This window comes from Salmo trutta, chromosome 36 (genome assembly GCF_901001165.1).
Source record: "Salmo trutta chromosome 36, fSalTru1.1, whole genome shotgun sequence".
NCBI lineage: Eukaryota > Metazoa > Chordata > Actinopteri > Salmoniformes > Salmonidae > Salmo > Salmo trutta.
In genome coordinates, this window is record NC_042992.1 from 16062067 (window position 1) to 16088010 (window position 25944).

At 41.9% G+C, this 25944-nt stretch overlaps 4 protein-coding genes and 1 long non-coding RNA gene across 5 annotated transcripts; 3 read left to right on the forward strand and 2 right to left on the reverse strand.

Moving 5' to 3' along the window:
* Window positions 1–1532: 1532 nt before the first annotated feature.
* On the forward strand, window positions 1533–7417 carry fam133b (family with sequence similarity 133 member B). Its single transcript, XM_029734824.1, has 11 exons — window positions 1533–1653; window positions 2453–2550; window positions 2860–2938; window positions 3049–3150; window positions 3245–3295; window positions 3453–3524; window positions 3869–3967; window positions 4310–4345; window positions 4461–4553; window positions 4831–4884; window positions 6357–7417. The coding sequence occupies exons 1-11, from the start codon at window positions 1630–1632 to the stop codon at window positions 6444–6446; spliced, it is 798 nt and encodes a 265-aa protein (XP_029590684.1). The 5' UTR covers window positions 1533–1629; the 3' UTR covers window positions 6447–7417.
* Window positions 7418–16282: 8865 nt separating this feature from the next.
* LOC115175536 (progranulin) lies at window positions 16283–21720 on the forward strand. Its single transcript, XM_029734825.1, has 6 exons — window positions 16283–16418; window positions 16984–17124; window positions 17557–17862; window positions 18736–18909; window positions 19236–19382; window positions 21446–21720. Exons 2-6 carry the CDS (start codon window positions 16984–16986, stop codon window positions 21572–21574), a joined length of 897 nt encoding a protein of 298 aa, XP_029590685.1. The 5' UTR covers window positions 16283–16418; the 3' UTR covers window positions 21575–21720.
* Window positions 16311–17622, reverse strand: LOC115175537 (uncharacterized). Its single transcript, XR_003872056.1, has 2 exons — window positions 17534–17622; window positions 16311–17173 (listed from the first exon to the last, which is right to left on the reverse strand). It is a non-coding gene; the product is annotated as an uncharacterized LOC115175537 (long non-coding RNA).
* A 1695-nt stretch (window positions 21721–23415) lies between the features above and the next one.
* LOC115175540 (EF-hand calcium-binding domain-containing protein 1-like) lies at window positions 23416–24058 on the forward strand (the record flags this gene model as incomplete). The annotated part of the gene is given in 4 exon segments (XM_029734829.1): window positions 23416–23468; window positions 23470–23527; window positions 23731–23829; window positions 23927–24058. Coding segments are annotated over 4 exon segments (261 nt in total), but the record flags the coding sequence as incomplete, so codon positions are not given.
* Window positions 23994–25914, reverse strand: rbm48 (RNA binding motif protein 48). The gene is made up of 5 exons (XM_029734828.1): window positions 25745–25914; window positions 25400–25590; window positions 25079–25224; window positions 24346–24956; window positions 23994–24245 (listed from the first exon to the last, which is right to left on the reverse strand). The coding sequence occupies exons 1-5, from the start codon at window positions 25865–25867 to the stop codon at window positions 24174–24176; spliced, it is 1143 nt and encodes a 380-aa protein (XP_029590688.1). The 5' UTR covers window positions 25868–25914; the 3' UTR covers window positions 23994–24173.
* Window positions 25915–25944: the final 30 nt, after the last annotated feature.

Here is a 25944-nt window from a genome sequence, read left to right on the forward strand (position 1 = left end):
TAATAGCAATAAGGCACCTCAGGGGTTTGTGGTATATGGCCAATATACCACGGCTATACAACTCCGCGTTGCATCGTGCCTAAGAACAGCTCTTAGCTGTGGTATACTGGCCATATAACTCACCCCCTAGGCCTTATTGCTTAAATCTACCTGTGTTTTTAATCTCGAGCTCAGGTGAAATCCCCACCTGCTTCAAGATGTCCACTATCATCCCCATGCCCAAGAAAGGGAAAATAACTGAAAATAGTGCTACCAACCCGTAGCACGAACTTCCGTCATCATGAAGTGCTTCGAGAGGCTAGCCAAGGACTACATCACCACCTCCCTCCCTGACACACTCGACCCTCTCCAATTTGCCTACCTCCCTGAAAGATCCAGGGACGACGCAATCGTCATTGCACTGCACACTGCCCTCACCCACCTGGACAGAAGGAATGCATATGTGAGGATACTGTTCATCGACTACAGCTCAGCCTATCAACACCATAGTGCCCTCTTAGCTCACAACTAAACGTCGGCCCTGATCTCCTCCCTATGCAAACTGGGTCCTGGACTTCCTGATGGGCATTCTCACCCCCCTCCTGTATTCCATGTATACCCACGACTGTGTGGTCTCACACAACTCCAACTCCATCATAAAGTTTGCTGACGACACGACAGTATTAGGCCTGATTACCAACAACAACGAGGCAGCCTACAGGGAGGAGGTAGGCACTCGGCGTGGTGCCAGGTAAACAACCTCAACGTCAGCTAAACAAAGGAGCTGATTGTGGACTTCAGGAGGTACCAGACTGGGCACGCGCCCATCCTCATCAACTGGGCCACCATGGAGACGGTCAAAAAGTTCAAGTTCCTCTGCGTACACATCTCCAAGGAGCTGAAATGGTCAAACCCCACGGACACTGTGGTGAAGGCACAATAGCGACTCTTCAAAGTCAGGATTCTGAAGAAATTCAGTCTGTCCCCGAGGGCACTCACAGTGTTCTACAGGAGCACCATCAAGAAAATACTGTCGGGTTGCATCACAGCCAGGTACGGCAACTCCCCCGCCACAGACCACAAGGTGCTACAGAGGGTGGTACGCTCAGCTGAACGCACCACTGGGTGCACACTGCCTGAACTTCAGGACACCTACAACACCAGGTGTCACAGAAAGGCCAAGAAGATCATCAGGGACCCCAGTCACCTGTGCCATGACCGGTTCTCTCCGTTTCCATCACTCAGACGTGGGCATTATAGGAGCATCATGGCAAAAACTGTAAAACTGGCCAATAGCTTCTACCCACAGACCATTATCACTAGTCAGCTACCTGTCCCCCCTCCCCCCCTCTATTATATTTGTATTGTTTTATTTCACATTGTACTGCATTGTTGGAGCTCGGAGCTCAATAATTTCACTGTACCCTGTCATTACATACATCTGCAACCCTGTACGTGTTCTCTCTAATCCAATCTAATATGTGTATTTACCGCTAGGTGGCAGTCATCACAGGTCTGTGTGTCCGTCGTCGTCAGAGAATCTAGCTACGTAGCTGGAGAAGCTCGCTTGTTGTGGTGGCTAACGACGGGAAGCATGCTACGGTTCTCAATATAGTGATATTCGCCCAATACTAGGCGAAATCTGCAGAAATGGGGAAAAGAGACAATAGAGTGGTAAGCCACGTGTTAAATAATTACAGGCATGTAGATATTTAGCTTTTTACGATAAATTGTAACGTTATGCATGAAAACAAACAAACGTGTTGGCTATAGCTAACTGGCACTGAACGCATGGGCCTGTAACGTTAGGTTTGTTAACTAGGCCCTATAAGTTAGCTAGCTAACAGTAGTTTACGTTAGTGTGCAGACAAGTCGAATCCCATTAAAACTAGCTATATCAAAGGTGCGGAAATTTGAGTTATTTTAACATACGATATATATATCGAACGAATATAGCTAGCTAGGCAAACTAACCTGGCAGATACCGAAGAACAAGTAAACGTTAGCAGGTCGCATGAAGGACCGCTAAACGGAGCCACGCCTGAACTAACGTAGCTAACTATTTAGTTCGACATATCTAGTTATGTTATTTAGCTAGTGTATAATAATATAGCGAACTAGCGAGCACACCCTGTGCCTGTTCTGCTAACATAATCCAAAGCGCGCAGTCGGAAAAAAACAACTAACTAGCTATTACTGTAACTACGCCTGCCAACTAGGCTCGAGTTCATCACCCGAATTCGCCGGACTGGCTGTCTACGTTGTTTCTATGTTATGCATGTGTTAACATTACCATTGTATGGAAAGGCCATAGAATTGGTATTGACAGTCAAGTCAAAATTACAGATCAAACCTAGCCAGGTCAAAATATTGTGTTATTATGCTTCCAATCCTGTCTAGACTAGTGTTTCTTGTCTACGGTAGCCAGATGTCATCGTTGAGATGTCTGACTGTCTTCCTTGTTTGTTTTCAGTCATATGTGAACCCCATAGCTGCATCACGGGCCAAGGGACCTGCACCCAACGCAGGACCGTCTATCCAGGATTACCTGAGCAGACCACGGCCAACATGGTAAGCATAAGATAACACACCCAAGGACCCAGGATTTGTGCCTGGAAGGGCTCCAGGTTGTATAACTGGCGAGATGGACATACCCTCATTGATGCTACTGAATAATGTCAAGGGGCAACATGGTGGATCCTATGTGTGTACATCGGGGTGGTAAGGCTGTCTTATAGTAATAGGCTACACACTATGAAATGCTGCCTGCAAGTCACAATAAAATGTTGCTATACCCTTGAATGTTTGGACCTAGGCCTACATCACCATCAGTTGTGATCCATTGATTTTCATTGAGTGATGATGGTTTTTGTTCATCAGGGAAGAGGTGAAAGAGATCATAGAGAGGAAGAAGAAAGGCTCCAGAGCTCTGGCGGACTTTGAGGATCAAATGAACGAGGTATTGTTCAAATGTCAACAATTGTACTTTATTGACCGGTCGTTATTATGCCACAAATCCAGTGTTTTATTTTTTTCTTACATTCAAATATCACAATTTGCTTTGTATAGAATTGGAAGAAAGAGCTGGCGAAGAACAGAGAGAAGTTACTAGGTGGCGTTGACAAGGAGAAAGAGGAGAAGGAGAAGAAAGAGAAGAAGGAGAAGAAAGAGGTATGCTTCCAGTTCTATCCATGTCTAACGTTCTAATACAAAGATTTGTTTTAACGTATCCACCTCTCACACCAGATCTCTGTTTTGTGTTTAGAAAAAGAAGAAAGAGAAGGGAAAGAAAGAAAAGGGAAAGAAATCCAACAGGGTGAGGAAAGCTGTCTCCAATGTTTTGTTGAAGACTGTTGGTATGCATTTTGCGGTAGTGGTATCTGTCATTTAAAGTGTAAGCTTTTCACAAAGGTATCTTTGTCAGTTGCTGTCTTCAAATCTAATGAGCTCTGCTTTCATTGTGTTTGGTCAAGCATTCCTCTCCCTCCTCCTCCTCATCGAGTTCTGATTCCTCTAGCAGCTCCTCCTCAGACTCTGAAGATGAGGTATGTACCAGAGTATTTGGTGACAAGTCTGTGTCAGCTTGCCATACTGTTTCCCAGCCACCCTATTGGCACCATAGAAATCTTATAAATTAGAAGTAATTGTATTTCTAAGGTAGGCATGAAGAGCTGTGTGAAGTATTGTGAATACATATTGTCAATACATATATACTGTTGATATTTTGTTTGGGTATTGGCTTCTAACCCCTTTATGAATATTGAGAAAGTAATGGATCGTATTCAATGCGTTTCCAGTTAAATATTGTCCTACTATTTCAAAGAGGGGAAATATGATAGATTGAAACTGAGTTTTTATCTGAGTTTTTATCTGATGTCTGTTTGGTCAGAATGAAAAGAAGAGTGTCAAAAAGAAACGGAAAAAGAAGCGGTCCTCCTCCAAGAAAGCATCAGAAGACTCAACTGTAGAATCGGAGCCCGACAGCAAGGTTAGTTTGATGTGGAGAGTATTCAATCTATTTCCTTACATAATGGAATGCCATTTTAATTGAAGACATTTCTGCACTCTTAATCTCTTTTGGTCACGTCCACCTGGATACATCTGGTCTAGATCTTATGTTCTGGTTGATGCACTATTTCATCTTCTTAACATCCCTCTTTTTATGTTGGTCCTCACTGTCATTGTGCTTCTCTGTTCAGCCATTGTTTGATTTCTGTTCATTCATTTCAAAGTTGAACTTTTTTTTGTTACGTGAGTACTTCATTAAATCTTCATGTTTTGTATGCAAAAAAAGGGCTCCTTCCCTCTCATTCTGTTTCTCTCCAAGAAGACGAAGATGGAGATGGAGATGAAGAAGAAAGAAAAGGTAATTTAAGGACATTCGTGTGGCTGTTAGTCCTATTTTGTGTATTGCTGCCTGAAGAAGTTTTTGAACATGCTGGGCTACAGTGAACTGAGGGCTGTAAATGTTTAACCTTCAGGATGAAAAGAGCCGCAGGAAGAAGAGGAAAGCCGAGCAAAGTCATAAAGACTCATCCTCGGAGTCGTCGGCTGACTCAGAAGTGGAGGAGGGTGTAAGTACATTCACCTTTGTCGCCACTATATTCATTTGCCATGTTTTATGACTGAAAATAATGTGTTATGTATTGACTTAGATGACCACTTATGGTATGTATTTTTGTTCCTCGTTGGAGGGCATAGGTCATCTGCAGTTTAAGTATTATATGGAGGGAACTTTTTTTGCATTCTGTATCATTGTGAAATACGGCACTTTTTGATTGGACGTTAGGAAACTGTCAGCGGACTTTCCCCATACATTGTGGTTGGTTAATTTTTGCAATGTCCCTGTAGGGTGAACCCAAGAAGAGAAAGAGAAGTAATGAGGAGAAAGAAAAAATAGCAGCAGTAAGTGGTTGTCAGATAAGCATACACTAACCACAGGATGAAACGGCCACTCCCGTATGTCAGATTTAGTGACTAGTGACCAAAATACACTATATTTACAAAGCTATGTGGACACCCCTTTAAATTAGTGGATTAGTCTTTCAGCCACATCGTTGCTGACCGGTGTGTAAAATCGAGCGCACCGCCATGCAATCTCCATAGACAAACATTGGCAGTAGACTGGCCCGTACTGTAGAGCTCAGTGACTTTCAACATGGAATGCCACCTTTCCAACAAGTCAGTTTGTAAAAATTCTGCCCTGCTAGAGCTGCCCCGGTCAACAACTGTTCAGCCAAGGGAGTGGTAGGCCACACAATCGTCTGTCCTCGATTTCCATGGCCGAGCAGCTGCACACAAGCCTAAGATCAGCATACGCAGTGCCATGCGTTGGCTGGAGTGGTGTAAAGCTCGTCAGCATTGAACTCTGGAGCAGTGGAAACGTGTTCTCTGGAGGGATGAATCACACTTCACCATCTGGCAGTCCGGCGGACGAATATGGGTTTGGTGGATGCCAGGAGAACGCTACCTGCCCAAATGCATAGTGCCAACTGTAAAGTTTGGTGGGTGATGAATAATGGTCTGAGGCTGTTTTTCATGGTTTGGGCTAGACCCCTTAGTTCCAGTGAAGGGAAATCTTAATGCTGTAGCATACAATGACATTCTAGACGATTCTGTGCTTCCAACTTTGTGGCAACAGGAAAGGTCCTTCCCCAAACTGTTTCAGCATGACAATGCCCCCGTGCACAAAGTGAGGTCCATACAGAAATGGTTTGTCGATCGGTGTGGAAGAACTTGACTGGCCTGCAGAGTCCTGACCTCAACCCCATCAAACACTTTTGGGATTAATTGGAACACTGACTGCAAGCCAGGCCTAATCACCCAAAATCATTACCCGACCTCACGAATGCTCTTGTTGCTGAATGGCAGCAAGTCCCCGCAGCAATGTTCTAACATCTAGTGGAAAGCCTTCCCAGAAGACTGGATGCTGTTATGGCAGCAAAGTGGGGACCTATTCCATATTAATGCCCATGATTTTGGAATGAGATGTTTGATGAGCTGGTGTCCACATACTTTTGGTCATGTAGTGTATGTTAGCAAATGTCCAGAAAATGGCAACATGCCTCTGTCAGCAGATAGCTACATGACTAACTCTTGGGATTGTTTAAAATGTAACACATTTGTAATATAATATATGCAGATGCTTTTATCCAAGGCATCTTAGTCATGCATGCATACATTTTAAGATATGGGTGGTCCTGGGAATGGAACCCACTACCCTGGTGTTACAAGTGACGTGCTCTACCAACTGAGCCACAAAGGACCACATACAATACTGCCTAAGTAATATTTTTCTGCACCGACAGATTTTATACAAAAACATAGCAGAATGGAAGTTTAACACTTACTTATCCAACTGTTGTAAATGTTAACAGGACAAATCAAAGAAGAAGAGGAAAAAGAAGCACAAGAAACATGGCAGGAAGAAGAAGAAGAAGACCTCTTCTGACGTTGAGTTAGACTAACATCTAGCGCTGTGGTTCTCTGTCCAACTGTCCACCACTAGAGAGCATCTGCCTTTCCACTACCAAAAAATCCCATCTAGGCTGCTCCCATGATGGGGGTAGTTGATGGACTAGAGGAACCGCTAGCTTCCTGCTCATGAGAGTTGAGATGGTGGGGAGATGGGATATGGGGTTTCTAATGTTAATTAAGGACTGGTGAACTGGGAGTTACGGGTCATCAAACCCTCTGTGACAACTTTGCATATTTGTTTTTCTTTTGTCGCTAGTTTTTATTAGATCCAAATGAACGTCGTCAAGGACACCATAAGTCGTCGTCAAGGACACCATAAGTCTGTCAAGTGTGGCCCAACTGAACTGAAACATTTGCATATGAAACGAAAATGAACTTCCATACATGGATATTGATCAGCAGTGTACATTTTTTACACCCTTGGTATGCTGCCCTGCTATGTCTATTTTACCATTCTTGGCGATCTCGTGCGTCACTAGCTACACTGAGGTCATTTTGGGACTTTGTTATGCTGGTGCCCAGTGTCATGATGCATGCATTCTGAAATGATGGTCAGTTCTCTTGCCAGCCTCATATTGAAGTTGGGATTGTGAAAATACGAGTGAAATTGTCATAATCACAAGGGATAAACTGTTCAATTCTGTTAATGTAATGAATTCTACAACTGAATATCTATAAATGAATGGGTTTTAATTATTAAAGTATTGTTTTATCCTTGATAATATAGTGATTCCTTTTTGTGAATGGATGAATGATGAATGATTTGTATGGGATGAGTAACAAATAACATTTCTACTTGTAATTTCCCATCCTGGAAGCATCATGAATTACATGTTCAATGTTTACAAATATTGGAGTAAAACAAGCTTATATTTTGGGTTGTGGTGGGGTGTGACAGTTAAACTAAGCTCATGAGGCATTTATATGTTATATTCAACAATAAATCAGTTTTTATTATTCATTTATAAGTCCAAAAATGATTGTAGCAACTGCAGATTGCCACTTTTCGTGGGCGACCATACGCCGGCCACTTCTTGTGTAGTGTTTTCACTTTGAACGAAAACAAGGGGGTTGAGCCCTGAGCTGCCACAAAGATTATGGATATACTGACAAGATACATATCTCTCCGCCCTAACAATAAGGCTCGTTGTCCACAAAGTGGCAAAGTGGGCTGTCTATCTCCCGTCTATCCTTCCTTTGGATTGGTGGATACATCTCGTTATTGTTTTTGTAACGTTCAATGAGGGTTGTCAATTGTCTGTATTCAATGGAGAGAGATGCTATGCTTCTAACCTCATGCCATGGATATGCAAAGCCATCTCAGATAGTTTTTTTCTCATAGTTGCCGGGATTTCACGTCTTATATCAGTACACTTGTAACAATTTAAGCACTACGAAACTTATATTTGATCAAATAAACCTCACCCGTTAATTTTGACCAAATCCAACACTCTCATTGACCTTCCTTGGTGGGTAAAACAGTGCTACCTGCTGGAGGGGAGACAGATTTTCCTCCGAGTTGGGCCTCAGCCTATTTAGTGTCTTAAGTTTTCATAACTGTGACCTTAATTGCCTACCGTCTGTACGCTGTTAATGTCTTAACGACCAACGACGATCAATATTAGTCATTTATTGTGTAGGCTGCGATCCTACTTGAAAATAAATGTGAAAGAAAAAATGGCCACGTCAGCTCCCACCGGCGCACGACCGTGATACCTAGTAGCGGTAGGAAGCATGTAGCTACAACACCGGTGCACTGGTCGCCGGCTTCTCTCGTCGTGCAGCCCAATCAGCCACGCCAAATGTTCTTGAGTGGCAAAGAATCTGCCAAATTAGCTGATTTGCTTTCCATCCCCAGCTGCTTGCATAGACAGCCCAACAATCCAGCCAAAGGCAAGTGTGGGTAGCTGCAGCCCCGGAGTGGGTGTGTTGAAACACACCCACTCCGGGGCTGCACACACACCCACTCCGGGGCTGCAGCTACCCACACTTGCCTTTGGCTGGATTGTTGGGCTGTCTATGCAAGCAGCTGGGGGCAGGGATTTCTCCTGTAGAGCCCCATTTTTATATAACAGTCTGCCTATCCATGTGAGAGAAGCAGACTCAGTCTCAACCTTTGTCTTTACTGAAGACTCATCTCTTCAGTAGGTCCTATGATTGAGTGTAGTCTGGCCTAGCGGTGCGAAGGTGAACGGCAAGACACTGGAGTGATGAACCACCCTTGCTGGCTCTGCCTGGCCGGCTCCCCTCTCTCCACTGGGATTCTCTGCCTCTGACCCTATTACGGGGTCTGAGTCACCGGCTTACTAGTGCTCTTCCAAGCCGTCTTTAGGAGAGGCGCGTCACATCATGCCAAGGCTTTTTTCAATATACTATACTTGAGTGGGTTGAGTCACTGACATGATCTTCCTGTCCTGTTTTCTGCACCCTCGGGCTTGTGGGGTAGAAGAGATATTCGTGGTCTATACTCAGCCTTGTCCCAGGGTAGTAAGTTGGTGCTCTGTTGATATTTTTTATTTAACCTTTATTTAACTAGGCAAGTCAGTGAAGAACAAATTCTTATTTACAATGACGGCCTACACCGGCCAAACCCGGATGATGCTGGGCCAATTGTCCGCCACCCTATGGGACTCTCAATCACGGCCGGTTGTGATACAGTCTCTAGACCGCTGTGCCACTCGAGAGCCCTGATATCCCTCTCGTGGTTTGGGGGCTGTGCTTTGGCAAAGTGGGTGGGGTTATATCCTTCCTGGTTGGCCCTGTCCGGGGGTATCGTCGGACAGGGCCACAGTGCCCCCCCCCCTTCAGCCTCCAGTATCTATGCTGCAATAGTCTATGTGTCAGGGGGCTAGGGTCAGTTTGTTCTCTCTGGTGTAATTCTCCTGCATTTAAATGGGGCTGATATAATGTTGATTCGATCACTGAAAAAACTATCTATATAGTGAAAACTAATGGGGCGAACTCAGTGAGATTCAATCTCTTGTGTCTCTGCGTGGCATGACATTTCTTCTGTGCGGCAGTCCTGGAGGAAGTGTGCAGTTTAGAGGGAACATTGCTTGCAACCTGATGTTACACCACCAGAAACAAACTGAGTAGATGAAGCCAACAAGCATCATTCTCCGTTCTTGGATCTGAATCAACTCGACCCCAAAAGATAAAAATAAATGAGAAAAAGACTGCTGATGACTAATCCATAAACTGGATAACATTGGAATTACACTGAACAAAAATATACATGCAACAATTTAAAATATTTAACTGAGTTACAGTTAATATAAGGAAATCAGTCAATTGAAATACATTCATTAGGCCCTAATCTATGGATTTCACATGACTGTGAATAGAGATAAAAAGGTGCTAAGTAAAACCATACAGGGTCCTTCAGTGTGTCCCCATACGGGAACCCTTTTTTGTGCTGGGTAGAACTCTTTGCAGAGGGTTTTTATCTAGAACCCTCTATGTAGGGTTCCTGAAAGAACCCCCTGTATGAATGGATCTACCAAGAACCATTTTATCATCTAAAGGTTCTTCCTAGAACTATCTATGAATAGCTCTGCCAAGAACCCTTTTATCTTTGGAGGGTTCTTCCTAGAACGGTTCCGTTCTATTAGCCTTTGAAATTGTATTATTTTAGACAATACATTACATATATCATAATGCCTTTCTTTGAGGGCCTAGTTATACCCTAACACTGTGGTATTAGGAATCTCCTGTTTTATAGGCCACATCAGGCATGCAAGTCACATTATGCTGGCTTGCAAAGTGATGTGTAATTCCTAATTGAATCCAGCCAAAGTTAGGATATCCAACAAGTGGAATTGTCAATCACCCACAACCTGCATTCGGAATGACTGGCAGGGTAGGGAAGATTGAATACTGAGACTACCTCAATCATCTAAACTGGAACAACCATCTCATTAACGGGTGCAATAAATCCAACAGATTGGATTCATTTAGAAAACTGTATGTTATTTAGCTTTGTGCAGCATAAAATGTATTGACCAATCAATGTACATGCAAAAACACAGATACAGTATTACAGTAAAACAAATAATTCTGAAAATCTCCCTGCATGCTGGTGTATATGGTTCAATGAGAACACTTCTTGCCTTCCAAAGAATCCTTCTTGCCTTCCAAAAAATCATCAAAGAGCCATTTCTTGCAAAAATGTTTCTTAGGATGTTAAAGGTTCTAGGTAGAACTCTTTGCCTTACAAAGAACCCTTGTGGAACCCTATTTTCTAAGAGTGTACGTATCTGTTGGTCACAGATACCTTAATAAAAAGGAAGGGGCGTGGATCAGAAAACCAGTCAGAATCTGGTGGACCACCCTTTGCCTCATGCAGCGCAACACACCTCCTTCACATAGAGTTGACCAGGCTGTTGATGTTGTCCCACACCTCTTCAAGGGCTGTGCAAAGTTGGTGGATATTGGCAGAAACCGTCAATCCAGAGCATCCCAGACATGCTCAATGGGTGGCATGTCTGGTGAGTATGCAGGCCATGGAAGAACTGGGACATTTTCAGCTTCCAGAAAATGTGTACAGATCATTGTGAGAATTGGGGATATGCATTATCATGCTGAAACATGAGGTGATGGCGGTGGATGGATGGCACAACAATGGGCCTCAGGATCTCATCACAGTATCTCTGTACATTCAAATTGTCAATCTATAAAATGCTATTGTATTCGTTGTCCGTAACTTATGCCTTTCCATACCATAACCCCACCGCCACCATGGGGCACTCTGTTCGTAACGTTGACATCAACAAACTGCTCGCCCACTCGAAGCCGGGATTCATCCGTGAAAAGTACACTTCTCCAAACATGCCAGTGGCCATCGAAGGTGAGCATTTGCACACTGAAGTCAGTTACGACACTGAACTGCAGTCAGGTCAAGACCCTGGTGAGGACGAGAAGGACACAGATTAGCTTCCCTGAAATGGGAAAACCCACAGTTTCATCAGCTGTCCGGGTGGCTGGTCTCCGACAATCCCACAGGTGAAGAAGCTGCATGTGGAGGTCCTGGGCTGGCGTGGTTACACGTGGTCTGCGGTTGTGAGGCTGGTTGGACGTACTTCCAAATTCTCTAAAACAACGTTGGAGGCGGCTTATGGTAGAGAAATTAACATTCACTTCTCTGGCAACAGCTCTGGTGGACATTCCTGCAGTCATTTTAGTCAGTCATTTAGCAGACGCTCTTATCCAGAGCAACTTACAGTAGTGAATGCATACATTTCATACATTTTTTTTTCCTGTGCTGGCCCCCCGTGGGAAGCGAACCCACAACCCTGGTGTTGCAAACACCATGCTCTACCAACTGAGCTACAGTCAGCATGCCAATTGTTGTGTGACAAAACTGCACATTTATAGTGGCATTTTATTGTCTCAGGCACAAGGTGCACCTGTATAATGATCATGCTGTTTAATCAGCTTCTTGATATGCCCCACCTGTCAGGTGGATGGATTATCTTGGCAAAGGAGAAATGCTCACTAACATGGATGAAAACAAATTTGTGCACAGAATTTGAGAGAAAAAAGCTTTTTGTGCATCTAGAAAATTTCTGGAATCTTTTATTTCAGCTCATGAAACCAACACTTTACATGTTGCATTCATATTTTGTTCTGTGTTTAATTTAAATATTGAAATAGCATGGGTGACCAAGAAAAACTAATTGATTGGCTGACTGAGAAAAACTATTTAAGCTCAAGTGGCAAACAATAATGCAAGCACTAGTCATTGTTTGTGTGTCTGTAAGTAGTTGTTTGTATGTATAAGTTTGTATATGGAGTAAAAAAAATACAAATAAAAGAATGATGGCCCTGTTGCCAGGTCTCTCACCTCCAGGTCACAAACTGTTATGTGGTGGTCCTGGTTCCCACCTTTCACCCCCTACTAGGAGGTCATCAGAGCCGGCATGACCGCAGTGCATCCTTACGGCCCTGCTACAGAGGGTCCAGTCTCAATGGCTCACACGCAAGTTCATTCTATCTTGTGAATTGAAATATTGAGAAATACAGTTGATTTGGGTGGTTTCTTGTGTAGCAGGTAGAATGTTACATGGACACTGGTGAAGGGTTAGGAGGGCTGTCAACATCTATGGCTGACTGTTTCCTCCATCCAGCAGGTCCAAGCTATCCTGTGCATTACAGGTTGATGTTGAGAAAACATGAAAGAAATTGTTACTTCAATAGTACAAAGTAGTACACTTCAATAGTACACAGTAGTACACTTCGATAGTACATAGTACAATATAATGTCATATTCCCGAATACATCAGACTGTATCCTGTGCCAAATAAACGTTGATTTGATTTGATAACAATATTGATGGAACAAGAGTACATTATAGTGAAAACGTGTGCACTGTTTATGAATTCAACCACTTCTTCAATGCTCTCCAGGGTTGTGAATCGCCATCAATGCTCAGGTGACAACAGCTAAATGGGGGGGAAGACATTACCACCAAATAAGTCAGTGTCACACTCACAACAGTGTCCTTTACATACATAGGATGTGGTGTTGTGCTGTAACCAGTGTGTGGATTGCAAACCAATTTGATGTGCGAGCTCTGTCTAAAACCTGCATGTGATTCAATATCATCTGTCATATCCTGGATTGTAGTGTGACAGTGTCATTGGAAAGTGGGATTTCACTGACCTTTGTAGCAGCGGTTGGGCCTAAAACCTCTCGGCAAGCATCCACGACTGAGGGCATGACCAGCTTTTCAACTATAGTGAAAGGAGCCTGGCACTTGGAAATCTTATGAGAGAGGAAGTATGAAACCAGTAAACTCTCGTCTGTGAAATGAATGTGCAGCATTTTTGTTTGGTTGGTCATCTCTTTTTTTTCTTCTTCTTTTTTTATTATCTGGCTTATCCTTGAGATGTGGATGCTTTGTTTCTAAATGTCTGCACATTTTCGATGGCTTCATAGCATATCGGCTGAGGCAAGTCTGACATCACACAGAGTGGTTTTGGCAGGCAGCTGTTATTTGAAACAAATCCAGGGAAAGAGAGCGAGAGTGCAGGCTGCACAGCAGTGTGTGTGTGTGTGTTTGGTGTAGCTATACTTTTTATTTTTTAACCTTTATTTAACTAGGCATGTCAGTTAAGAACAAATTCTTATTTACAATGACAGCCTACCAAAAGGAAAAAAATCCTCCTGCAGGGATGTGGGCTGGGATAAAAAAATATATATATATATATACAGTTGAAGTCGAAAGTTTACATACATCTTAGCCAAATACATTTAAAGTCAGTTTTTCATGCTTCCTGACATTTAATCCTAGTAAAAATTCCCTGTCTTAGGTCAGTTAGGATCACCATTTTATTTTAAGAATGTGAAATGTCAGAATAATAGTAGAGAGAAATATGTATTATTTAATATTTATTAATATTTACCTTCAGGCGTTTGGAAATTGCTCCCAAGGATGAACCAGACTTGCGGAGATCCACCATTTTTTTCTGAGGTCTTGGCTGATTTCTTTAGATTTTCCCATAATGTCAAGCAAAGAGGCACTGAGTTTGAAGGTAGGCCTTGAAATACATCCACAGGTACACCTCTGATTGACTCAAATTATGTCAATTAGCCAAACGCCTGAAGGTATCAGATGCTTCTAAAGTCCTGACATTTTCTGGAATTTTCCAAGCTGTTTAAAGGCACAGTTAACTTAGTGTATGTAAACTTCTGACCCACTGGAATTGTGATACATTGAGTTATAAGTGAAATAATCTGTCTGTAAACAATTGTTGGAAACATTACTTGTGTCATGCACAAAGTCGATGTCCTAACCGACTTGCCAAAACTAGTTTGTTAAAAAGAAATGTGTGGAGTGGTTGAAAAATGAGTTTTAATGACTCCGACCTAAGTGTATGTTAACTTCCGACTTCAACTGTATATATAGGACAAAACACACATCACTACAAGAGAGACACAACAACACTACATAAAGAGAGACCTAAGACAACAACACTACATAAAGAGAGACCTAAGACAACAACACTACATAAAGAGAGACCTAAGACAACAACATTTAGTCATGGCAACACAATTTGTTTAATGTGGAATGCATTGTTCAGCGCATTGCGCCAAGTGGGCCAACGGCAAGTATTTATTCAAGACAAATATGCTGCAGACCAGCAAGAATTCCTCCACGGACCTACGCCGGTCCACAGACCAGGGTTTGAGAAAGGCTGGAATAGGCTATGGATAATTTTTCTGAGACTACACTAGGAACACTTGATATTGCAAGCCCAGCAGAGAATCAGGGATGAGGGGCATCATCGGGCACACATGAGATACTATAATACTGTAAGCAACTAATTCTCAAACAATTAGCAGTATGACATTTAATTGATACAAATTACATGACCCTCCCCTGGACTAAATTACAAATTGCATAACCCTCCCCCATTTTCCTCCGGGTAACTATTGTGTACATTTTTTACCTCTCCCTTAGTTTGCAGTGACTTTCACTTCCTCTCCAACTCTGAGGCAGCAGTGTCATTCGAGTAGCCAGGATTAGCCCAGAAGGCTAATATTTCACAACTATTCTTTCAAAATAATATTTATTGTAAGACACATTGATGTATTCAGTCAATGGTGCCACCTGTCAATGATTGATTGTTTGGTGCCACCCCCTTGTTTTCGTTCTAAGTGAAAACACTACACAAGAAGTAGGGCAGCATAGGGTCGCCCACAACCTGCGGATTCTGGCTTTAAACAGAACATTTGTAGACATCCTCAATCTGGACAAAGTTCCTCATGGTTACGCCCAGATTCCCTAAAACAGACTGTATTCTTTATCACTGTGTTTTGCAACACATAACTAAATAGACTTATACAGCAGTCACTTTCACCAAACTGACTATGAAAACCATAGATGGCTATGCTGTATTAAGAAATGCTGCAATTTGTATGACAATAACTTTACAGTACAGTTAAGGACTCAGGTCACACAGAGGAATCCATCGTACTACAGACAACCGCGATAACAGTAATGCTGTACCTTACATCATTTCTCACTTTTTCCTTCCCTATATTCCACATTTCTCTGAATATGATTAATCGTTTTTGAAGTAACTCCTAGACTTATAAAGCAACTATTGTGATGAACACATTTGAGGGGAGTGAAGAATGTGTCATAGGAATGATTGGTATCAAAGGTTAAAGGAGGCCTATTTAAGTCCTTCATGTAGTTTGAGCTATTGTTAAGATCTAAATTAAATCTGAACTCAGCCCCTGAATGACTTCCAAGAGGTTAGGAATCACCATAAAAGCAGAATCTGGTATCCTAGGTGACATCCCTGAGGTCATGTAAATTCAGCCATCGGTGGTTTCAAATGATAGAGATATGTAATATATGGCTCACTGAACCAAGTGGTCTTGATTTCCTTGATTAATGTTTTGACTAGGGGCCCAGAACACTTGGAGAATGAACAGATAAGCAAAAGTATTTATGCCTGCCTGCCTGCCTTTGAGAAGGTTGGCAGATTGCTACGAACCTATCAGAGGAGCGTGTCTGTCTCCCCGTATGCATATTTCTGTCTATTGTTTGTCTATTAAAACTTTAAATATAGAAGTCGTTGTTGTTCTTCATTTTCCACACCTTGACCAAATTCCCGATTCCCGAGACTATAAGGTCTAGTGATCATTGTATTGATGTACAGACTGACATAATGAAAATCAAAGGGTTTATAAAGCCAACTGGTGCTATTGGACATGGTAATATATTGTTAACTACTTCTGGATTTGTCACTGACCTAAGCTTCTGTTTAGTGCATTGTTGGCATACATGCGGAAATGAGATTAAGTTACTTATTTGTTATAAAAAGTGGGAGAATCAAATCTAGTGTATGAAGAGCAGTTTATTGGTCAAGGAGTCATGCAGTCACCCCATTGTGTAATCTCATCACAGGAAGTATTTGGATCACTAAACTGAGAACAATATCAAGGCTAAGGTAAGTGAGATTTAAAAAAGAGAAAATCATTTTATATTAAACTATGCAATTAGAAATCACAAACTATAAGAATTGGTAAACAACAAATGTATTCAATTATTTGAATCTTAGTCAAGTAATTCAGAAGTCATCTAAATTTAGATGCATTTGAAATTGAAAGTAAACTAAGACACCATGTTCGTGCTGTGGCAGCGTATTCGTAAATTCACTCTGGATTCTGGAGTGCCAGAGTGCGTTCAAAGTGTGCTCTGGGCTATCATAAATTCAGAGCGTTGTCAGATTGTCCGTTTGTAGGCTAAAGTCAGAGCATTTTGCTCTGGCACTCTCAAACCACCCTGATGTTTTTCCATCTTAATTTTGCTCATCTAAGGGTGCGTTACAAATGAACAATCTGACAGAACTGGCACTCCAGAGTGAATTTACAAACGTACCCGAAGATAAAGACAAAGAGTTGGAAATTCCACTTGGTATAATGATCAAGTAAACTTAAGAAAATAAACATCATACTCAACCTACTACAAAATTCCTCTAAATCGTAACCACTTGTTTAATCCCTATCCTTTAGATGTGGAGCATAGCTGCATTGGTGTTAGTGCTGACAGGGTCTGCCTCTTGCTACATCACGTGCCCTGGTGGGAAGGTCTGCTCTGATCAATCAACCTGTTGTTTGACTAAAGGAGGATACGCCTGCTGTCCACTTCCCAATGTGAGTAACCAGGGTTCACATTAGGGCAATTTGTAGCCTGGTCTCAGATCTGTTTGTCAGTACGAAAAAAAAAGAAGAAAATGTATGAAATATATGCATTCACTACTGTAAGTCGCTCTGAATAAGAGCGTCTGCTAAATGACTAAAATGTAAATGTAAAAATGTAATGTCAACAGCCATAGCAATTGGCAGCACAAACATCTGGAACCAGACTAGGGAATTTCATCACACTAGTAAATGGGATTCTCAGCAGCACAAAGGTTGTAAATACTGGAAAAAGAAACCAGCATACTGGTACTGTTGTTTCCTTTTCTTTTGGATTACAAAACCAATATTTTAGTTGAAAGACCTTGGGTTTAAAAAGCTGTATGAGCAAAGACCCCATAAAGGTATTTTGACTGCATATCACCTTTTTTTCATTATGTTTTCCAGGCGGTGTGTTGCTCTGACATGGCCCACTGTTGCCCGTCAGGCTTCAACTGCAATGCCATCACCCAGAAGTGTGAGAAAGGCGACCATCCATGGAGCAGTGTGCCCATGCTGAACAAGGTGGCTGCAGAGGAACCAAGCTCTCCTGTCTCTGCTCCGCTCCAGTCTGACAGCAGCCATGTCCAGAGCAATGCAGTGGAGAGCTCCATGGTCGGCAAGGTGCAATGTGACAACTATTATGCTTGTCCCGATGGCACCACCTGCTGCCACCACCCCACAGGCCTGTGGTTCTGCTGTCCGTACTCTCCTGTGAGTTGACTAGTGTTTCTCTGCTTGTAGTATGTTGGCTTGAAGGGCTCTTGTCAATTTGTAATAGTGTTATAGAGTAGCTGGCAGTATCAGGAATTAGTGACACTTTTGTTGTTATTGTATTATGTTTTATTACAGCTAAAAAACAAAACATACTACACAATAATTAGTTATTCATATTTTTCTAAACTGGATATTTTCTCAGAAATATTAAAAACAAGAATTTGAGAGCTGTGGTATGCAAAATGGGTATGCATGAAACAATATACGTTATACTTAATTCCAAAATGGTTATTGTCAATATACAGTGAGCTATAAAAGGATTGGGACAGTGACATTTGTTGTTGTTGTTTTGGCTCTGTACTCCAGCACTTTGGATTTTAAATGATACAATGACTATGAGGTTAAGGTGCAGACTGCCAGCTTTCATTTGAGGGTATTGTCATCTATATCGGTTCAACCGTTTAGAAATTACAGCCATTTTTGTACATAGTCCCCCCATTTCAGGGGACCAAAAATATTTGGTAGAATTTCACTTATATGTGTATTGAAGTAGTCAAAAGTGTAGTATTTGGTCCCATAATCCAAGCACACAATGATTACATCAAGCATGTGACTCTACAAACTTGTTTCAGATTATCTATTGTGTAATTTTGGAGTCACTTTTATTGCAAATAATATATTTCTAAACATTTCTACATTAATGTGGACTATCCATGATTATGGATAGTCCTGAATAAATCGTGAATAGTGATGAGTTAGAAAGTTAGACGCACAAATATCATACCCCCAGAGCCAAAACAACAACAACAACACTGTCCCAATACTTTTGTAGCTCACTGTATCAACTTGTATACGTCTGTTTTTCCACAGGGTAGGTGCTGTCTAGATGGGTACCACTGCTGTCCCTATGGCTATGACTGTGACCCCACATACACTAAGTGTGTGAGGTACGGCAACCTGAGGTACCCTTTCGCTCCGAGGCAGGCCCCTTCAATGATCGAAGCCATCAAGGTCTCCAAACCGGAAAACAAGGTCCACGATCAGGTAGGTACCTATGCGTCACACTCACAGGCAACCAATGTTTGTGTAGGCAGTGGACATTGTTCTCTTTCTGTGTTTGTTATTGTGCCATTCAAGTCAGTCTAAGAGAAAATCACTTTTGATTCCCACCTTATGGGCATTAAAAATAATAAGGAATAGAGAATGATTTCCTGCACACTGGTATTACATTTTACCCTGTGAGAGTAGTTAGTAATGTAATCACATTATTCCCACGCAACCAGATACTCAGATGTGCGAGTTGTTTTTACATGTTGAACCCCTGAGTAGAACATTGATGGTGTGGTTCTCTTGCTTCCCTCGTCTTTTAGCAGGTCTCATGGACAGCTCTAGTTCAGGCCGCTGACAGCACGCCACAGGCTGGAGTCACTCACTGTGACACTAAATTCTATTGTCCTTCTGCAACCAGCTGCTGCAAGGGACCTAATGGCAAATGGGGATGTTGCCCATTCCCACTGGTAAATATACTGAGTGTTGGGTGTACTGTAGAGGGGATTTAATACAACTGACATTAAATACCACTCAGCTATCATTTGATAAAGTAGTATATCAATGTTATGTAGGTAGAGCATGTTTAATAATGTAATGAACATTTTATCTGTAGTGCACGTACAGAGCAGTGTGAAATGTTTTAATCAAATCAAATGTTATTTGTCACATGTGCTGAATACAACAGGTAAGTAAGAAAGTAAGAAATAAAAGTAAGAAATGATTAAAGAGCAGCAGTAAAATAACAATAGCGAGGCTATATACAGTTGAAGTTGGAAGTTTACATACACTTAGGTTGGAGTCATTAAAAATTGTTTTTCAACCACTCCAAACATTTCTTGTTAACAAACTATAGTTTTGGCAAGTCGGTTAGGACATCTACTTTGTGCATGACACAAGTCATTTTTCCAACAATTGTTTACAGACAGATTATTTCACTTATAATTGACTGTATCCCAATTCCAGTGGGTCAGAAGTTTACATACAAAGTTAACTGTGCCTTTAAACAGCTTGGAAAATTCCAGAAAATTATGTCATGGCTTTAGAAGCTTCTGATAGGCTAATTGACATCATTTGAGTCAATTGGAGGTGTACCTGTGGATGTATTTCAAGGCCTACCTTCAAACTCAGTGCATCTTTGCTTGCCATCATGGAAAAATCCAAAGAAATCAGCCAAGACCTCAGAAAGAAAATTGTAGACATCCACAAGTCTGGTTCATCCTTGGGAGCAATTTCCAAATGCCTGAAGGTACCACGTTCATCTGTACAAACAATAGTACGCAAGTATTAACACCATGGGCCCACGCAGCTGTCATACCGCTCAGGAAGGAGATGCGTTCTGTCTCCTAGAGATAAACGTACTTTGGTGCGGAAAGTGCAAAACAATCCCAGAACAACAGCAAAGGACCTTGTGAAGATGCTGGAGGAAACCGGTACAAAAGTATGTATATCCACAGTAAAACAAGTCCTATATCGGCATAACCTGAAAGGCCACTCAGCAAGGAAGAAGCCACTGCTCTAAAACCACCATAAAAAAGCCAGACTACGGTTTGCCACTGCAAATGGGGACTAAGATCATACTTTTTGGCCAAACGTCCTCTGGTCTGGTGAAACAAAAATAGAACTGTTTGGCCATAATGACCATCATTATGTTTGGAGGAAAAGGGGGAGGCTTGCAAGCTGAAGAACACCATCCCAACCGTGAAGCACGGGGGTGGCAGCGTCATGTTGTGGGGGTGCTTTGCTGCAGGAGGGACTGGTGCACTTCACAAAATAGATGGCATCATGAGGAAGGAAAATGATGTGGATATATTGAAGCAACATCTCAAGACATCAGTCAGGAAGTTAAAGCTTGGTCGCAAATGGGTCTTCCAAATGGACAATGACCCCAAGCATACTTCCAAAGTTGTGGCAAAATGGCTTAAGGACAACAAAGTCAAGGTATTGGAGTGGCCATCACAAAGCCCTGACCTCAATCCTATAGAAAATGTGTGGGCAGAACTGAAAAAGCATGTGCGAGCAAGGAGGCCTACGAACCTGACACAGTTACACCAGCTCTGTCAGGAGGAATGGGCCAAAGTTCACCCAACTTATTGTGGGAAGCTTGTGGAAGGCTACCAAAAGCGTTTAACCCAAGTTAAACAATTTAAAGGCAATTCTACCAAACACTAATTGAGTGTATGTAAACTTCTGACCAACTGGGAATGTGATGAAAGAAATAAAAGCTGAAATAAGTCATTCTCTCTACTATTATTCTGACATTTCACATTCTTAAAATAAAGTGGTGATCCTAACTGACCTAAGACAGGAAATTTTTACTAGGATTAAATGTCAGGAATTGTGAAAAAAAGTTTAAATGTATTTGGCTAAGGTGTATGTAAACTTCCAACTTCAGCTGTACAGGGGGCACCGGTTAGTTGAGGTAATTGAGGTAATATGTACATGTAGGTAGAGTTATGACATTAAGATCTTGTGCAATATTATGCAGATGTTATATTACTATCATGTTCTGAGACCTATTTTTAATTTTTAGGCGAAGTGTTGTGCGGATGGCCTGCATTGCTGTGAATATGGATACACCTGTGACCCAAACTCATACAAGTGCAGGAAATGGTACTCTCAGATTCCTTCAGGTCTGAAGGATGAGGCTAATCAGGACTGACACTATTTCAAATGGTTTATGATCTTGTCACTGTACTGACATTGGAGTGTACCTTTTGTGAATGCATTGTAATTTAACCTTGCACTGATGAATACAAGAATGTTGAATCATGTCACCCAATCATTAAAATGTTTCCTTGTTGAGTATTTAGTGTATCATTCCTTATAGGCTATCAATCTCCACTGGCTAAATTGTATCAGTCATATATCTATGTACAGTATGCGTGTGTTCGTAAATTCATTCTGGAGCGCATGGGTGTGCTCAAGGTGCGCTCTGGGCGATCATAAATTCAGAGCGCTGTCAGATTGTCAGTTCCTACATTCAGAGTGCACACTGGACGCTTTGGCCAAGGAATAGGGTTGATCCTAGCATTCTGACCTCACAACTGCAGTCAAGCACCCAAGCTAACTGGCTAACTTTGGCTAGCTAACGTACTTCCAGACACATATGAGAGAACACCTCAGTGTGACCATTTTACTCAGCCTATCAGAGCTGGTTAGGCTGTTTTCATGTTATCCAGAGCGTTGGTAACTGTAACTGTACTGCTGGCATCAATTTCATTACCCTTTTTTTGCCAACGTTTACTGACACCGGCCTTATTCAACGGGTGTTGAGCGTTCGTAAATTAATCAGTTATTCTGCGCTCTGGCACACAGACAAGAGTGCTCTGAAATCGGAGAAGATAGCCAGGGTGAATTTACGAACGCACCCTATGTATTATTCATGCTCCTCACTCTCTGAGCCATTGACTGTATCATACGTGAAGCTCTGAGCACGTGGATTGGAGTTACTATGGTAATAACATCAAGTAGCTAACCTTAGTGTTTATGTATCCACGGCTAGCTACTAGCCAACAATCCTGCCCCCTATCTACAATGGCTGAAATGTCTGCTATGAATAGAAAATTGATTCAGAATCTCGCTGAAACTCTTTCTAAACACGTCAAACACTGTAAGTATGAGTTTTGATAGCTAACGTTAGTTGGCAGAGATAGTCTACCTTGTATGCTGAGATAGCTACGTTACAGTAACGTTTAGCAGAACTTCTAAAAAGAAAAGCTAGCTAGCCAACTACCTAGTTTCTACTTATCTGCATTTATCTAGCTACAGTAGCTATATATCTAATAACAAAACGTGCAAACAAAAGAAAAGTTAATAGCTAGCTATTGTTTCCTAGCTCCTCCAACCAAAACTCACCTTCCATTGAACGTGTTGGCACCACTGTTTACGTGACAGATGGGGGGCGCTATAATCTTGCTTTGTTGAGATCATGTCAAAGTATGTCCTGTGTTTATGCAAATTAATAAAATCATATATCAGTCTATGTAAATTGAAATGATGGAAATGGAAGCAGTACTAACACTAAACAGAAACGGAGTGTCTGATCCGACTATTCAATGGACTCCTGGGGGATTAGAGTGACAGGAGGATAGGGAATGGCCTGGACTGAGGGAAATTCAGGAATATTCTGCACAACACCTTTGGAATGACTGATGATATGATCATGGATAGAGGTAGGTGTGTCTCTTTTGTCACATGAAACAGAATGTAAGCATCAAACAAAGTATGATACTGATGTGGTAAGGTATCACCAATTTTTTAAAAATTATATTCCAGTCTTTTGCGCATTTGACAAGGACAACGACAGCTACGTCAGTGTGAAAGAGTGGATCGAGGGACTATCAGTCTTTCTCCATGGGGCATTGGATAAAAAAAAAAGTTTAAGAAAGCTATAAAGTGTATCATGTAGGCTTTTTGACTGTTATCTACGACATTACTATCCATGTATTGACTCTGTCCCCCATTTGGTTTTCACAGCTTTGATGTGTATGACTTGGGTACATTTCCCAGAAAGAGATGTTCCACATGCGGAAGAACAGCCTGATCAGACAGCCCAGAGGAGGACCCAGACTAGGGCATCAAAGACCTGGTGGTGATCACGCTCATGAAGATGGTAGTGACAACATTTTTATCTTCATTTTCATCAGGTTAAACCAGGCTGAATGCTGTGCTACCTATTGTTTAACCTGCCAGGCTAACTGCATTGTACCCTGTGTTTACAATCACTGTTTAACTTGGCCACAATTGACCAATTCATGTTTCAGATTAAATATACTGTCTGAACATAAAATATCAATGAGTTGTTTCCTTCCTCAGGACCATGACAGCAGACTGTCCTATGCAGACTTGGAAAAGGATGTGAGAGATGAGAATCTATTGCTTGATGCTTTTGGAACCTGCCTTCACGATGCCAAGGTGACCCTTGAAGTTAAGACTGTAAAAACAGTCGGTCGTATAGTTATTGGACAATATTTTGCCATTGTCTGACATGTTCTTTCCTTTTGTGTTACAGAGCATATTGGCATTTGAGCAGCATGCATTCCAGGATCCACTTGAGCATTAAGGACATTACTAAGTTATTAATTTTCATAACACCATTTTTTATTTTTTATAAACAAAAATCTGCTCATACACTGATGGGAAATGTATAAATAAAACATGTTGAGGAAATATGATGTTCCGTTTGAATGGTGTAAATGTAGGAACTTGCTAATGTCCACCTCATTCCCTGTGAGAAGCAGTCTTTCAGGACAGGTCTGTTAGATCCTCCTCCGAGGCTTTGCTGACTTTGTCTTCTTCTCTGCTGGCTTGACTTCAGGAACTGATGCAACCTGACAAGGAAATAAATGAATTTACTGTAGTGTAGTATGACTCTTCAATGATATGAAATTGTGAGTGAAAATTTTAAGAAGCAAATGACCACGAATATACCTTTTTCAATGTATTTCTGATCATGTTGGCTGTTATGTTCAATGACTCGTCCGCCATATCCATCTTAGGCCGGTCTGGTAGTTTTGGTCCAATGAGGGTTTCATTTTTGTCCACGAAGCCAAAAAGTGAGTCTTTATTCGTTTCTACTATTTTCCGTTTTCTGTTCTCCAAATGGGTGGTCCTCGGTATGAATCTTGGGGGTGCTGCAGGGGGTGGATTCTTACTCAGTCTTTTCACTATTCCTCTGTCTCCCCCAGAAGAGGAGGGAACGCTGCTTACACTGGGTGCCAGCTGCTGTTTAATATTTATGGCATTATGCAATGACCCCATTTTGTCCTCTGTTGGAATAGTCCTGCATTGGTTTGCCTGATAACTATACGACCGATCATAAGATGGGGCATGTCTGTAAGGAAGAAACTCCTGTGGGGGTAAAGGCAATAAGGGAAACCCTAAATAATGGCCTTGGCTGGTACTCGAAGTCTCTCCCTTATTGCTGGTATCACTGGATCTCTGATCATCACCTGAGGAAGTCCTGGCTGTGGTAGCAACTGTATATGAAGACATGGGCTTTTTGCTCTCTTCATCCCCCTGGTCCTGGTCCTGTTCCTTTGCTTCTCAACCAACAAAGAAGAATCATACATGTCAACTAACTACATCATAATAATCATTCTTACATTGGGAATGACATACCTGAGATAGTTCTGATAATATTCTACTAGCACAACATCTGTACCTTTATTTTGAGTCATCGTGTTCACATATCGTCTCCTGTCTTGCAGCTTTAGTCTGGTGTCCTCCACAGTCTCATACTCTGGGGCATAACACACATGTAGTAAACCTCCAAAGAAACTCTTCTCATCCATGTGCCGTTTGGCCGCCCTGAAACACAATTACTTTAAAGTGTAACTGGCTGAGACAGGTGGTCTACCAGCTTGTGTACAACTAGGCTAGATAAAACTAGGGCCTGACGTTTTTCCTGATCAGGTTACATGATGGTCAGGGGGAAACACCCGTCCCTGTCTATCTCATCCTAACCTATAAAACCTGTCCTAACCTTGCACTGGTGAGTTTCTGGAACTTGACGAGGTAGACCTCTGTGAATTGCTCTGCGGGGTACTCATCCAGCACCCTGTACTCATCCACAGCCCCGTACAGCGCAGAGAGCTCGATCAGTTCTGTCATCACCCCGATGGCTGGGACTCCTTGCAACATCAGGTAACGAGACTCCAAGTTGATGGTGTACACCTACAGGGGCAATATTGCACGGGTTAGAAATACAATAAATTGTATCTATCAATCAACCAAATACATTCGATTTCTAGCTAGCTAGTTCGCTAGCTCACTTGGCCAAGTATTGAGCATGGATACAGCATTTCGCTGAAGGAAACGGTATTCCTACCTTAACTGCTTTAGGTCTCCTCCCTTCTCTATACTTCGGTCGTGAGGGGCAAATCTTTTGCTGTTCATGATGTTTATAAACCTCTGGAGTGCTCCAACATGAGCTGTTGGTAAATCCTGCCATGTTTGCGAATTACAACAAAACCAAACCGGAAGTAGTTTCCCAGACGACAATAATCGGATCTGAGCTCATCGATGTCT